The 14,906-nt window shown below is 37.0% G+C and overlaps 2 protein-coding genes across 4 annotated transcripts; both read left to right on the top strand.

Moving 5' to 3' along the window:
- Positions 1 to 481: 481 nt before the first annotated feature.
- Positions 482 to 7,469, top strand: zgc:113518. Of its 2 annotated transcripts, none has more exons than NM_001012495.2 (3): positions 482 to 530; positions 2,839 to 2,914; positions 5,838 to 7,469. In NM_001012495.2, exons 2-3 carry the CDS (start codon positions 2,839 to 2,841, stop codon positions 6,728 to 6,730), a joined length of 969 nt encoding a protein of 322 aa, NP_001012513.2. In that variant the 5' UTR covers positions 482 to 530; the 3' UTR covers positions 6,731 to 7,469. The 2 variants fall into 2 exon arrangements, with proteins under 2 accessions (NP_001012513.2, NP_001278252.1); NM_001291323.1 differs by lacking the exon at positions 482 to 530 and adding an exon at positions 541 to 752.
- Positions 7,470 to 9,148: 1,679 nt separating this feature from the next.
- LOC141377561 (uncharacterized) lies at positions 9,149 to 14,013 on the top strand. 2 transcript variants are annotated; one of them, XM_073922107.1, is made up of 3 exons: positions 9,149 to 9,192; positions 9,485 to 9,594; positions 9,967 to 14,013. In XM_073922107.1, the coding sequence occupies exons 2-3, from the start codon at positions 9,507 to 9,509 to the stop codon at positions 10,569 to 10,571; spliced, it is 693 nt and encodes a 230-aa protein (XP_073778208.1). In that variant the 5' UTR covers positions 9,149 to 9,192; positions 9,485 to 9,506; the 3' UTR covers positions 10,572 to 14,013. The 2 variants fall into 2 exon arrangements, with proteins under 2 accessions (XP_073778208.1, XP_073778206.1); XM_073922105.1 differs by having other exon boundaries at positions 9,345 to 9,594.
- Positions 14,014 to 14,906: the final 893 nt, after the last annotated feature.

Here is a 14,906-nt window from a genome sequence, read left to right as displayed (position 1 = left end):
GATCCGTTATCCAAAATCCCAGTGGATTACTTTTGAAAAACCGGGCCTTGATGAATTAAGGGGGTTAAGCTGAAAATGAATGACCAATCTGAGATCAAATAGATTGTAAGATTTCTGATGCTGTTTTCTTTTCCTTATTTTATGTACTATGAGGTTTAAAACAGCTTTAAATATGTTTAAATACACGTTTGATGTTTCCCCGCCTTCAGATTTATCAGCTTCATGATGTTGGTAGGTGCAGGGGTGGGCAAGTGGGGTCGGTGTCCTGCACAGTTTAGCTCCAACTCTAATCAAACACACCTGCTTATAGATTTCTAGTGATCTTGTAGACACTGTTCGGCATGTTCAGGTGTTTTTGATTAGAGTTGGAGCTAGACTATGCAGGACACCAGCCCCCCAGGACCGAGTTTGCCCACCCCTAGTTTAGTGTATTTGTGTCGCTCCAGTGCAGCAGGTGGCGCTGCTCTGTTTCAGATTTAACCGCGATTAACAACACGAAGAAGAAGAAGAAAAACAACTGCTGGTTTTAGGTAAACTGTTATTATTGTACCCGTTTAATGTTATTTGCAGTAATGTTACTGTTCCTCTGAAGTATAAATAGCGGATATTCGCTAAGGAAACAATAGGTCAGCTGTAATATTTTGCTGTCAGAGATAGAGAATAGCTGCATTAGCACTACAGCTAATGTTGCTAAAGCAATGTCTCGTATTTTTGATTCTGCAATCGCATGCTGACGATATGATCCTAAACAGGTATAATGTTGTAAACCTCTGATTTGTAAACACATGAAGCGTGAAAAAACTGCAAGTGTCATGTGGAATGTTCTCCTGAAATGGGCTTTTTCCTCAGCCTCCTGTGTTTATGTTCAGTTATTTAACTAAAGGCAATGACAAGAGCCCATTCTTTACCAGCGAAGTGAAGTGCTGGAACCCACACACAGAAGACATGCTCATTTTAGGAGAACATTCAGGATAGAGCGGATATTGCGGTCTCAATATCTTTATTTTTAGTAAAACTACAATAAAGAGGGAAATCAAGCATGTATATATTCACATTTATTTACTTTAACGTGTTCAGTTCAACCAGCCTGACATCAACATTACACTGAAGAGCAGAGTGTTTACACAGATATTAATACACATAGGAGGAACATCTGTTAAATTTGAAATGAATATTAGTATTTCCCAGTACTGGGTTGCAGCTGGAAGGGCATCCGCTGTGTAAAACATATGCTAGAATAGTTGGCGATTCATTCCGCTGTGGCGACCCCAGATTAATAAAGGGATTAAGCCGAAAAGAAAATGAATAAATATTAGTAAAATGATCACAGTATTTTGTGTAAGCCATGGAGAAGTGTGTGTACAACAAAATACAGGCGGTATAAAACTAATAGTAATCGAATGACCTTTGTACATTTACAAAAATAGAGCCCTTATAGACATATATTTCCGAGGTTTCCACTTTTAAATCAGCCACAGAAATAATCTGCAGGTGTGTTACTCTTGACTGAGTACACTGAGACAAACTGAAAGTGAAAATGTAGCGCATGTGTAGTGCAGTACCTTACATGTCCAGTAGGTGGTGGCACTGAACCACAAGTGGCTATATGCGACGGCACAATGATAGTAATTTAAATATAGATATTTTGGGGACCATTCATTCATTTTCTTTTCAACTTAGTCCCTTTATTAATCAGGGGTCACCACAGCGGAATGAACTGCCAACTTATCCAGCGTATGTTTTGCGCAGTGGATGCCCTTCCAGCTGCAACCCATCTCTGCGAAACATACACACTCATTCACACACACACTTCAGACAATTTAGCCTACCCAATTCCCCTATAGCGCATGTGTTTGGACTGTGGGGGAACCCGGAGCACCCAGAGGAAACCAACACCAACACGGGGAGAACATGCAAACTCCACACAGAAACTGGCTCAGCCAAGGCTCGAACCAGCGACCTTCTTGCTGTAAGGCGACAGCACTACCTACTGCGCCACTGCGTCGGTTTTGGAGGCCTATCTCGTTATATTTTTGACGTCAGTTGTGGGTGGTAGTTTATGCCCCCTGATTTAGAGGCTATATTACATTTTATTATAAATTTATGCTATAAACATGGATCTAGTCTATTAATACTGACTAGTTATGGGGTTAAATGTGACATTTGATGCTCTTTAGTGTCTTGAAGGTTAAAAATATATTAGTTTGTTGGGTCATTCAGTTGGATAGAAGTGTAAAAATGTAGCGCATATATTGCAGTACCTTACATGTCCAGTAGAGGCTCAAAACCACAAGTGGCTGAATGTGACGGCACAACAATGATCGTAAATAAAAATATGTCATTCTGTGGGGCCAAGTCTGGTTCTATTTTTGACATCAGCCGTGGGTCGCAGTTTGAGACCCCTATTTTAGAGGCTATATTATATTTTAATATAAATATAACGCTCTATAGACCATTTTGAGGGATGTAAACAAACACGATGATCCCAGCATATTTCCTGTTTTACATTTTTAATTTCTTTAGCTTCCGAGAATCCAAAAAGAGCCACATATTGATGTTATTAGTGCTGTTTTGACATTAAGTTAGTATTGAATTGCCTCTTGTTACAGTTATGAAAGAGTTTATTAACAAGCACCAAATGTTCACGGGTCAATGACATCACCACATTGAAATGCTTTATAAACACTGCTCTAGTTACTAACCAGGTGTAGGGTTAAATCTGACACTTGATGGTCTTTAGATTTAAGATTTAACATGTATTTAGTTTGTTGCATCATGTCATTAAACAGAAGTGTAAATAACTGTGTAGATTAATGCGTGGTGGATCTTTTTCTCCAGATGTGGAGCTGTGACACTGTAATGAAGATTATTAATGAGGAGGAAGGAAACGCAGGAGACGCTGAAGAACACAGAGGTTGGAGATCTTTAATGATGTTGCTTTGATTACCCCAGCATACGATTATCCTACATAAACAATATTATCCCTTTCTCTTACATAGGAAATTTAAAATCTATCTCCTCCAAGGGATTTTAAGCGATGACCGCCAGATTTGGTGCACATATTTAGACTAGTCTGTCTTGGGTTGCTATGTCTTTTCCAACTGATCCAACTTTCAGTTTTTGGAAAACTGACCTGGAAAACTCTGAAAAATCCCATTGACTTAACATTGGACCAAAGTTTGACGCATCATAACTCCGAAAGAGAAATTCCCAGAAACATGTGATCCTCCACATTTAAAGAGGCTTTCACACTGTGTAAAACTACATATTAAACTGGGGTATAAGTTGTATCCCTGGAGTGCAGGAGCACCCCAAACATCCCCATACCTACAATGCTGAAGAAACTCATAGACTCCCATTATAAAGGCCCAGATTGATCTCTTTATACTGCACTGCCATAGAGACATCTGGGTCAATTTATATCATTCATATAGGCAGGAAGCTTTAATGTATCATCATTTTAAGCTGTACATCAACTCATAGCAACAAAACAGACCAACCTAGCAACCATTTAAAAACGGCGATATCTCAGCATCAGAACATCATAGACACATAGAGATTGTCTCGATTGACTAATGCTAGCAAATAGAATGTTTTGTATGTTAAACATGCTAGCAATGATTAGCAACATGCTAACAATGATTAGCTAAGTGCTATAATATGCAAAAAATGCTTGTTAGTATTAAATAGTAATACGTAGTAATAGTGGGGTGGCTCAGTGGTGTCACACTGTGGCCTCACAGCAAGAAGGTCGCTGGTTCGAGTGACTTCTGGGCATTTCTTTGTGGAGTTTGTTCCCCCCGTGTTGGCGTGGGTTTCCTCTGGGTGCTCTGGTTTCCTTCATAGTTCAAACAAATGCGCGATAGGGAAATAGGTCAACTAAAATGGTCGTAGTGTATGAGTGTGTGTGTATGGGTGTTTCCCATTGCTGGGTTGCAGGTGAAAAGGCATCCGCTGTGTAAAACATATGCTGGAATAGTTGGCGCCGGCGGTTCATTCTGCTGTGGCGACGCCTGATGAATAAGGGACTAAGCCGAAAAGAAAATGAATGAATAAATAGTTCTGCTTTTGTTTGTAAATTCCAGTTTTGTTGATGTACAGAGTTCTCATGTCACAAGACTTTCTCCAGAAGAAAAAATATTTTAGGAAATACTGTGGCAAAATTCCTTGCTCCGTTAAATAAATGCATAAATTAACAATGCATAATTAAATAAATACATACAAAAAAATAAATAAATGCATAAATAAACATACATAAATAAAAATGCATAAATTAATAAGTAGATGCGTAAATTAAAATGTGTAAACAAATGCATAAATAAACGTGCATCAATTAATAATGAAATGCATAAATTCATAAATAAATTCATAAAATAAAATGCATAAATAAATAAATAAATGCCTATATAAACATGCATAAATAAATAAATAAATGCATAAATTAATAAATAAATGTATAAATAAATGCATAAATTAATTTATAAATAAATGCATGAATTAATAAATAATAAAATGCATAAATAAATAAATGCATAAATAAATAAATAAATGCATAAATAATAAAATGCATAAATAAATAAATGCTTAAAACATAAATGCATAAATAAATGCATAAATAAAAATTCATAAATAAATAAATGCATAAATAATAAAATGCATAAATAAATAAATGCATAAATAATAAAATGCATAAATAAATAAATGCTTAAAACATAAATGCATAAATAAATGCATAAATAAAAATTCATAAATAAATAAATGCATAAATAATAAAATGCATAAATAAATAAATGCTTACAACATAAATGCATAAATAAATGCATAAATAAAAATTCATAAATAAATAAATGCATAAATAAATAAATAAATGCATAAATAATAAAATGCATAAATAAATAAATGCTTAAAACATAAATGCATAAATAAATGCATAAATAAAAATTCATAAATAAATAAATGCATAAATAATAAAATGCATAAATAAATAAATGCTTACAACATAAATGCATAAATAAATGCATAAATAAAAATTCATAAATAAATAAATACATAAATATTAAAATGCATAAATAAATAAATGCATAAATAATAAAATGCATAAATAAATAAATGCTTAAAACATAAATGCATAAATAAATGCTTAAATAAAAATTCATAAATAAATAAATGCATAAATAATAAAATGCATAAATAAATAAATGCTTAAATAATAAAATGCATAAATAAATAAATGCTTAAAACATAAATGCATAAATAAATAAATGCTTAAAACATAAATGCATAAATAAATGCATAAATAAAAATTCATAAATAAATAAATGCATAAATAATAAAATGCATAAATAAATACATGCATAGATAATAAAATGCATAAATAAATAAATGCATAGATAAATCTATAAATAAAAAATCATAAATAAAAAAATGCGTAAATTAATAAATAAATAATAAATGCATAAAAATATGTTAATGCATAAATAAAACTGAATAAATAATGAACAAAATGAAAGCCGTATTAGTATAATGAGTTGATCAAACATATAGATAAGGCTTGCCTGGTCACAACCCAGAGTACCCTAGCAACCACTCAGCAATAGAAAAAACACACTAGCAATGCATTAGCAATTCTCAAACAACATTGAAAACCCTAGCAACCGCTGTGCTTCCTGCCAATCACGTTCATCAATGAACTTCCGCTTCTAGTTCTTCACTAACGACTCTAACAAGCTTTCAGTGTATTTCCAGAATCCCAGACAACTGTTGCGGATTCATAATGAAGAATGTAGATCATAGAGGTGTCGTTTGATACTAAACTCTGAATCTGCTTTGTATTTTAGACTTCATTGTAGTCAAAGTGGAAAATGAAGACGAGAGAGTAATAATAGAGGAGGAGCAGGAGGAATCTCAGTATGGTGCAGTTGGAGAAACACAAGCTCATCCTGCAGACCCTGACAAGCCTTTCACCTGTCCTCAATGTGGAAAGAGCTTCAGAAGTAAAGGACTTCTCAGAAGCCACATTAAGATCCACACTGGAGCGAAACCCTTCACCTGCCCTGAATGTGGGAAGAGCTTCACAAATAGAGGAAGTCTTCGAGTTCACACCCGACTGCACACCGGAGAGAAGCCCTTCACATGCTCTCAGTGCGGGAGGAGTTTCACACAGTTAGGAACGCTTCATAAACACCAGCGAATCCACTCCGAGGAGAAGCCGTTCGCCTGTGACGAGTGTGGAAAGAGCTTCAAGTGGGAGAACGGCTTCCAGATCCACAAGCTCATTCACTCTGGAGCAAAGCCGTTTGACTGTGATCAGTGCGGGAAGAAGTTTGTGAAGGAGTCCCACCTGAAGGACCACATGATGTCCCACACTAACGAGAAGCCCTACTTGTGTTCGGTGTGTGGGAAGGGCTTCGCCAGGCTGTCCACGTTTAAAACCCATCAGAACATACACGCGGGTGTGAAGGAGTTCGTGTGCGCAGACTGTGGGAAAGCCTTCACCACGTCAGCTGAGCTGAAACAGCACCACAGGATCCACACGGGAGAGAGACCCTACAAGTGCTCACACTGCGAGAAGAGCTTCAGACAGCTAGGCCCTTTACAGCAACACCAGAGACTCCACACCGGAGAGAAACCCTTCCAGTGCCATCGCTGTGGGAAGAGATTCACTTATCACAAGTCTTCAGTCATTCACAGGGAGAAATACTGCCCCAAACTAACAGAACTATCAGTGTGACTCGAACCATACACTCCATACACAAGCCAGACACTGAGGGTCTCATTCATTCATTTTCCTTGGGCTTAGTCCCTTTATTTATCACCACAGCGGAATGAACCGCCAACTATTCCAGCATGTTTTACACTGCAGATTTCCCTAAAGCTGCAACCTAGTACCGGGAAACACCCATACACACTCATTCACACACACATTCATACACTACGCCCAATGTAGTTCACCAATTCCCCTATAGCGCATGTGTTTGGGCATGCAAACCCCACTCAGAAACGCCAACTGAGCCAGCCGGGACTCGAACCAGCGACCTTCTTGCTGTGAGGCCACAGTAATAACCACTGATCTGAGTCTAATTCAGGTCAACATGTGCTGTTTTTGCTCATCTACTCTCTGCAAATGTCACAGTATGGCTAAATATGTGATTAAATCTGATTTAACGTCCACAAAGTTTGCCGTCCTGTCGTGTGATTGAAGCGTCCTCGTTTATAGTTGTGTTCACTATGAGATACTGCTTTTTGAAGATCAACAGATCGACCGTTTAATCCCAGTCTCTCTGCAAATCCTGTCCTGTGGACATGTTTATATGTGTTACTATGGAGACATGTTAATATGCTCCTGTCAATCAATATTTGGGGGCGGAGATAACTGCTCTGCTACATCACTCCGCTCTGGGCTTCAAAGTCACTGTGATTTGGATCTTATTGTAACATCAGCAATTAATAAAAGAGATCAAATCAAATCACTTTTATTGTCATATCATCATTAGCAGCATGTGTGCTATGATGAGTGAAAAGCTTAGGTGCTGGCTCCAGACCTGTACAAAATACAGATCAATTCCTGGTGGGCCGCAGCTCTGCATATTCTTTCTCCAACTACCTCCAACTCAAACCTGCTTAATAGTCTCTAGTAGTCTTGAACGCTGATTAGTTGGATTAGATTAGGGTTGAAGCAAAGCTGCAGAGCTGCGGCGTTCCAGGATTTGACTCGTAGACCTATGATGCAAACACTAGCTTACCTACACACATTGGTGTCCAAACAGCTTCCAAAAGTTTATGTAAACCGATTTTTTATTTACAGTTTAGGATGTTTACCTTGCTGGATTTTGGTGACCTCGGTAAATAAAAAATGCATTGTTAAATAATGCATTGATAAAAAGCATAAATTAATAAAATACTTAAATGAATAAATAAATAAATGTGTAAAAATGCATGAATAGAAATGCAGTATAAATTTAGAAATCAAATGCATGTACTAAAAAATCATTAATAAACTTTATAAAAATAAATAAATGCATAATTAAGTTAATGAACAAATAAAAGCATAAATAAACAAATGTGTTAATAAATAAATGCATAAATAAAACGCATAATAAAAATAATAAATAAATCCTATAAATAAATAATGCATGAATAAAAATACATTATAAAATAAATAAATGCGTAAAAAACATTAATAAATAGATGCATAAAAATTCATAAATAAAAATACATTATTAAATAAATAAATGCATAAATAAATGAATACATTAAAATAAATACATAAATAAATACCTGAATAAATATGCATAAATTAATAAAATGCATTAATAAATAAAAGCATACAGAGCTCAGCATATATGCGTACACCCCTCACTAATATGAATTAAATTCATGTTTATTAGAAAGATCTACAATATTATATTTGTGCATATACATTAGTCAGTACTGAAGCCTAATCTGGAGCTAATCTAAGAAAATAACTTACAATAATGGTCCAAAAACTAGCACAGCCAAATTTATGTCATAGAAAAATATTCAATACAACAAAAAAAAAGCAAAAACATGAAGTATTTAGTTGGAATTTTGTAGGTTGTGATTTATTTTTGGAATATTTTGCTTGAATTTAATTATATTATCTTTCAATTTCTAAATATGTTTGGTGACTAAAATATTTTATTAATAAATATATCTTTTTAATAAATCTGTTTTGTTAAAATTCACTTAAATGCATCACCTATATTCACTAAGAAATGGAGGAACATTCAATTATAAAATGGGCTGCACTCCATTATGCTGAGCACTGTAAGTAAATTAAATGCATTAAAAAATAAATAAATGGTAAGAGGTTAAATATTTTCCGTTGTATATGGGAGTGTACTGAAGTCAGTCGTTTTGAGGTTAAAATTAGTGATGTTCGATAACCACCGATTTCCTTTCAGATCCGATACGATAGTGAATTATAGCTGGTATTGGCGATACCGATACTTTGTGCATATACACCTGATATGTCTAATAAATGTAAAAAATATTGTGCATTTCAGATCATATATAAGCTGTTTGTGGAGCTAAAAAGAATAAAATAAATAAATAATGAAATAAATAAATAAATAAAATCAAGAAAAATTCCTTGGAGACTTTTATTTTGAACGCGCGAGCACGCGTCATAAGGTCTGCGACCGCGCCTTCTCCTGTGTCTGCCGAATAAAGGTCTGTGTTTTTATACATTTTAGCGGCAAAATCTTCAAACCTCTTCGCTCTTTTAGCTGCGAAAGCGCAGTGACGTTATTAGGAAGGTTCTGCGGCGGTCAATGTGATGAATGTTGACGTTTGAGAGTGTTATTGTGCTGTAATCTGTCCAGTGTCGACAGGTCTGCGGTGCTAACAGGCGAATAGCTGAGCGCTGGATGCTGAGTGCTGTTGGATGTGTGTGTTGTGGTGGAGTGTAACACACTGACGGATGCGCTCTTCAGTTTGCTCTGTGTGCTGTTGTTGATGTCAGATTCATCGCGGAAAAGCTGGAAATGGACTACATTAAAGTGGAGATCGTGGATGTGACTGATCTGGAGCCTGTCAGAGTCAAAAGTGAGGAGGACACCGCAGAACAACCCGGTAAGCTGGCACTTCACATGAAGCCCGTGATCAGTTATAACCATTTAATATCATTCTATAAACACATATCTATCTGTAGACACAGCAAACATGATACTGCATAATGACAGTCTGGGTCAGTTTGGGTTTCCCCCACAGTCCAAACACAAGTGCTGTAGGGGAACTGATCAACTGCATTGTGTGTGTGTGTGTGTGTATGGGTGTTTCCCAGTACTGGCTTGCATCTGGAAGGGCATCCGCTGTGTAAAACATACGCTGGAATAGTTGGCGGTTCATTCCACTGTGGAGACCCCTGAGGAATATAACTGAATGTGGCTGTTTGTGTATTCTGACAGCCGTCTCTCTCTCTCCTCCTCTCTGTGTTGATGTTAGAGCTCGTGGAGCTGGAGAGCGTGTCTCAGAGCGAGGAGCTGGAGGAACCGGAGAGCCTCAGCACCGTGGAAAACCCGGACGATAAAAACCCCAGTGACGCCAAGAAGTCTTTCCCGTGCCCACAGTGCGGGCAGCGCTACCGGCGTAAAGGAGACCTGAAGGAGCACATGACGGTGCACAGCGAGCGGCCGTACGTCTGTCTGCAGTGCGGCAAGAGCTACACGCAGAAGATCAACCTCCAGAACCACCTGCTGATCCACAACGGGGAGAAACCCTTCACCTGCCAGCAGTGCGACAAGAGCTTCACGCGCAAAGGAGACCTGAAGAAGCACATCATCGTGCACTTCGGCGAGCGGCCCTTCACCTGCCAGCAGTGCGGGAACAACTTCAGGCACCAGGGGAACCTCACCAGCCACATGAAGATCCACACCAGCGAGAAGCCGCAGCCCAGTCAGCAGAGCGACCAGAAGCTGATCCAGGTCTGCAACTTCAAGAACCCGGTGCTGTACCACGCTGGAGAGATGCCCTTCAGGTGCGAGCAGTGCGGCCAGAGGTTCATCCTCTCAGCACACCTCAAGAGACACCAGAAGTGGCACAAACACTAGACCCAGAGTGTGTGTGTGTGTGTGTGTGTGTGTGTGTGTGTGTGTGTGTGTGTAACTGAGGGTTTACCAGAACATAGAGAAAAGCACTGCTTAAAGGGACAGTACACCCAAATAAACAGTTATTCAGAACACAAAAGAAGATATTTTGAAGAATGCTCTGGTTGACAACCTGCACTCTTATTTTGTATTTTCTGAGTGTACTGTCTCTTTAAAAGTTTTTTGCATGGTTTAAAGGGACAGTGCATCCCCAAAAAATAATTCTGTCATAATTTATTCTCCATTTTTATGAGTTTTTTTTTTTAATTCTGTTGAATGCAAAAGAAGATATTTTGAAGAATGTTCCTGTAATGTATTGTCCTGCTCTGGGTGAAATCAACCTGCATTCCTGTTTTTATTTGTTGTGTGTACTGTCACTTTAAATATTTTGCATTGATGATTTAAAGGGACAGTACACCCCAAAATAAACAGTCATTCAGTTTTTTTATTCAGTTGAACACAAAAGAAGATATTTTGTAGAATGTTCTGGGTGACAACATGCACTCTTATTTTGTTTTGAAGATTGTTTTGTTTGTGTTTTGGGTGTACTGTCTCTTTAAAAGTTGTTGCATTGATGAAAAGTTCATCTGTTATCTCTTGAAGGTTTAAAGGCACGGTGCACCCACAACATTCTGTTATTCTCTGCACACCTGAAGGGACCCCAGAAGTGGCACAAACACTCGACCAGGGGTGTCCAAACTCAGTCTTGGTGTCCTGCAAAGTTTAGTTCCAACCCCAATCAGACACACCTGGGCTAATCAAGCTCTTATTACGCTTTCTAGAAGCATCTTGCAGGTGTGTTGAAGCAAGCTGGAGCTAAAATCTGCAGGACACCGGCCCTCCAGGACCCAGTTTGGACACTCCTGCACCAGAGGGACAAGATATAGAGATAGAGAGCATGTGAGAGAATATAACTGAGAGTTTACCAGAACATAGAGAAAAGCACTACTTAAAGGGACAGTACACCCCAAAATAAACTAATATTCTCTTCTTCTTTTTTTTTTGTTTTAAATCAGTTTTTTGAATATATTTAGAAGAATTCCCCCATAATTTTTAACCTATTATGACTGACATCAATCTGGATTTTTATTTTGTGTTGAGCAAGATATTTAATTTTCATTATTGGGTGTACTGTCACTTTAAATCTCTTGCGTTGATGAAAAGTCTTAAGATTTAAAGGGACAGTCCACCCAAAAGTTTTTCTCTCATCCCTTCTGCACACCTGAAGAAAGACCAGAAGTGGCCCAGACACTAGAGACTGCGCATGGAGAATGAGTGTAATGGGGGTTTTACCATAGAGAAAAGCACTGCTTAAAGGGACAGTGCACCCAAATATGAGCATTCTGTCATTTATTCTCCCTCATCTTTCCTGTTAAACTAAATTCTATATTTATTTTTCTTTACTATGGGTGACATTAACCCACCCGCTGCAGTTTGTGTTCATGTGTGGGTGTACTGTCCCTTTAAATTGCTTGCATTGATTAAATGTTTATTTTAATCTCTAAAAGATTTAAAGAGACTGTTCACCCCAGAAAACCAGTCTGTCATCAATTGATTTTGATAATTCTGTCGATCACAAAAGAAGATAGTTTGAAGAATGCTGGAATTTAATATTTGGTTATGGGTGGACCGGCTCTTTACAGTTCCTTCTTATCTCCAGAAGATTTAAAGGGACAGTTCACTCTCCAAACAAATGGACAGTTGGTCATCAATAGTTCTCCTTTTTATAGTTTTAAGTTTCTTTTTTTCCTCTGTTGAACACAAAATAAGAAAAATAAGATATTTCGAAGAATGCTGAAACGCTTCCATGCTTTCTCCTTGCTTCATGTCCCTTCACAAAGGCACAGTTCAATTCAAAATGAACCCATAAAGGTCACCCTTTGAATATTGAAAACCTTTCTGACTTTCTTTAATCTGTGAAACACAAATGAAGATATTTTGAAGAATGTTGAAAACCTGAACCCATTGACTTCCACAGCACAGTAAATAAATACTATAGATTCAGGTATCAGTTCAACAAAACAACCTTCCAAGCATGCGAGTGTAGATTTCCATTGTTTTTTAGTTGTACTGTCTCTTTAAGACAACGGCGTTCAGGTCAATCTAAACATCACAGTATTTTTATCACATTTTATAATGTTTGGTTAATGTGTTTACTAACATGAACAATATTTATTTATTAATCATTTACTAAAGCATTATTGAAACCCACAGTGGCTGTTATCATTAACCAACTAACAAATATTATAAAATATGAACAAATATCGTTTTGTATATGGATATATGTGAGCAATATCACACTCGTAGCAGTGCGATATAGCTGTATATCGACACTGGTGGGAGGAGTGCGATGGCACAAGGCTGCAGGCCTGCTATGAGTGTGATATTGTGTTTATACAACAGTTCGACGGCATAATTGTGTATATAAAACAAAATCAAACACAGTTCCAAAAACCCTTTTGTATGAGGAACTACTTTCTTCCAGATTCAAATCATAAGCTGACAGTTAAACAGCTGAGCGTGCATCTTTTACACTGTAGATGTGTAGTGTCTGCTCTCTGCTGGCTGTATGTGGGCGGAGGAATACACAAAGGGTAAAGAGGCTGTAGGAGTTCTGATATTGCAGAATATCACACAGCTTTCAGCCAATCAGATTTGAGAACCAGACAGAACTGTTGTATATATATATATATATATATATATATATATATATATATATATATAATCATTATTGTTTGTGCTTGTTTGTGAATACATTAAAGTTTATACTACAGCTTGATCAAATGCTTGATTCTGATTGGCTGATGAACATTCTGAGGTTATTTTCAGCTAATATCTCTGGTTTAGCCCCATCAGGTGTGCATTATTGGCTAATAATTCAACAGCTCGTCATCAACTGGAAATGAAACCTCATTGTAAAGCAGTGTGAAGAGTTGATTATTTATTTAGTTTTGGTCAAAATAATAACCGAGAGGGCTAATATGAGCAGTGCTTTTCTTCATGCGAGCAGTAAACCATATGAATGCTGTTTCCACTGATTGTGCAGGAGGACGTCTGTGAAAGCAGATTATTAGTGTCTGTCCTTCTTTGAGTTCACAGCCTCTATTAAACAGATTGAATGATGTGTGTGATGAACAGGCGGAGGGGATGAACTGAATATTAGTCTTCTGTTAAAGGTGCTTCTTTTCTTTAATTGAGTTTATTATGAGCTGTTGTTTTCTCTGTGCTCCACTGACGCCTCTTCTGTTTGACATGAGTCTGTGATGTATAAAGTGCTTCTGAATAAAGGAGAGCCGAGCGGCGGGCTGGGAGAAGCAGCACATCTCTCTCTCAGTCTGCCATCGTGCTTTATTGATAAGAGAGCATCAATATGAGACTGATTAAAGCCTGGAGCATGTTTCAGTAATGGACTCAAATGCAGATTGATTTGTGTGTGTGTGTGTGTGTGTGTGTGCTAAACACACTACACTTAAAAAAAAAAAAGACATTTAATAAATATTTATAATCACTGAACACAGTTGCAGATACCTTTTAATCCTCTATGACATTTGCATTCTGTGTTTAACAAATATTCCCCACGTGCGGTTTATTAAGTTTATAAGTTCTAATAACTGATTTATTTCCTCTTCTCCATGATGACAGCACATAATATCAGACTGGATCTTCTTCAAGACACTAGTGTTCAGCTTACGGTCACATTTAAAGGCTTCACTAGGGTAATTAGCAGTTATTGAATAGCGGGTTTGTTCTGTAGACAATCAAAATAGTTTTATAAGGTGCTAATAATATTGTTTGTTTTCTTTTCGTTTATTATATTGATTATATGTATTTAGTTACTCTAAATTACCCAATATAATAAAGTATATAGACTTTTATTGGAAGAAACATATATTAGGAAACACTAGAAAATGTCTGTTGAATATTAATTTGGACAGTTTCTTTTCACTTTACCGCAGGGCTAACGCACTGCAGAAAACCCAGTCTCCCCTTCCTCAGTGTTTCCTGCCGAGATGTAAATATTGAACTGAACTCTGAGCTGTTTTCATAGGTTGTTTGTTTTTAGGCCTCTAAAATGCAGTAAAGTGTAGAGGGATACAGCTGCAGACACTCACGATAATGACTCTACATCACTGTTTAATTTAATAAAACACAAATTAATAGATCCATTTATAAATTACAGGAATAATACGCTGGATAATTATGGGTTTTATATTATTGTGAGGGCTGGTATACGTGTTATTAAACTACCCCTTGATTGTATTTCACTAAGTAATATGAGCACTTGCTTCCAGCTGCAGC

This window comes from Danio rerio, chromosome 2, assembly GCF_049306965.1.
Source record: "Danio rerio strain Tuebingen ecotype United States chromosome 2, GRCz12tu, whole genome shotgun sequence".
NCBI lineage: Eukaryota > Metazoa > Chordata > Actinopteri > Cypriniformes > Danionidae > Danio > Danio rerio.
This window is presented reverse-complemented; position numbering and strand designations above follow the sequence as displayed.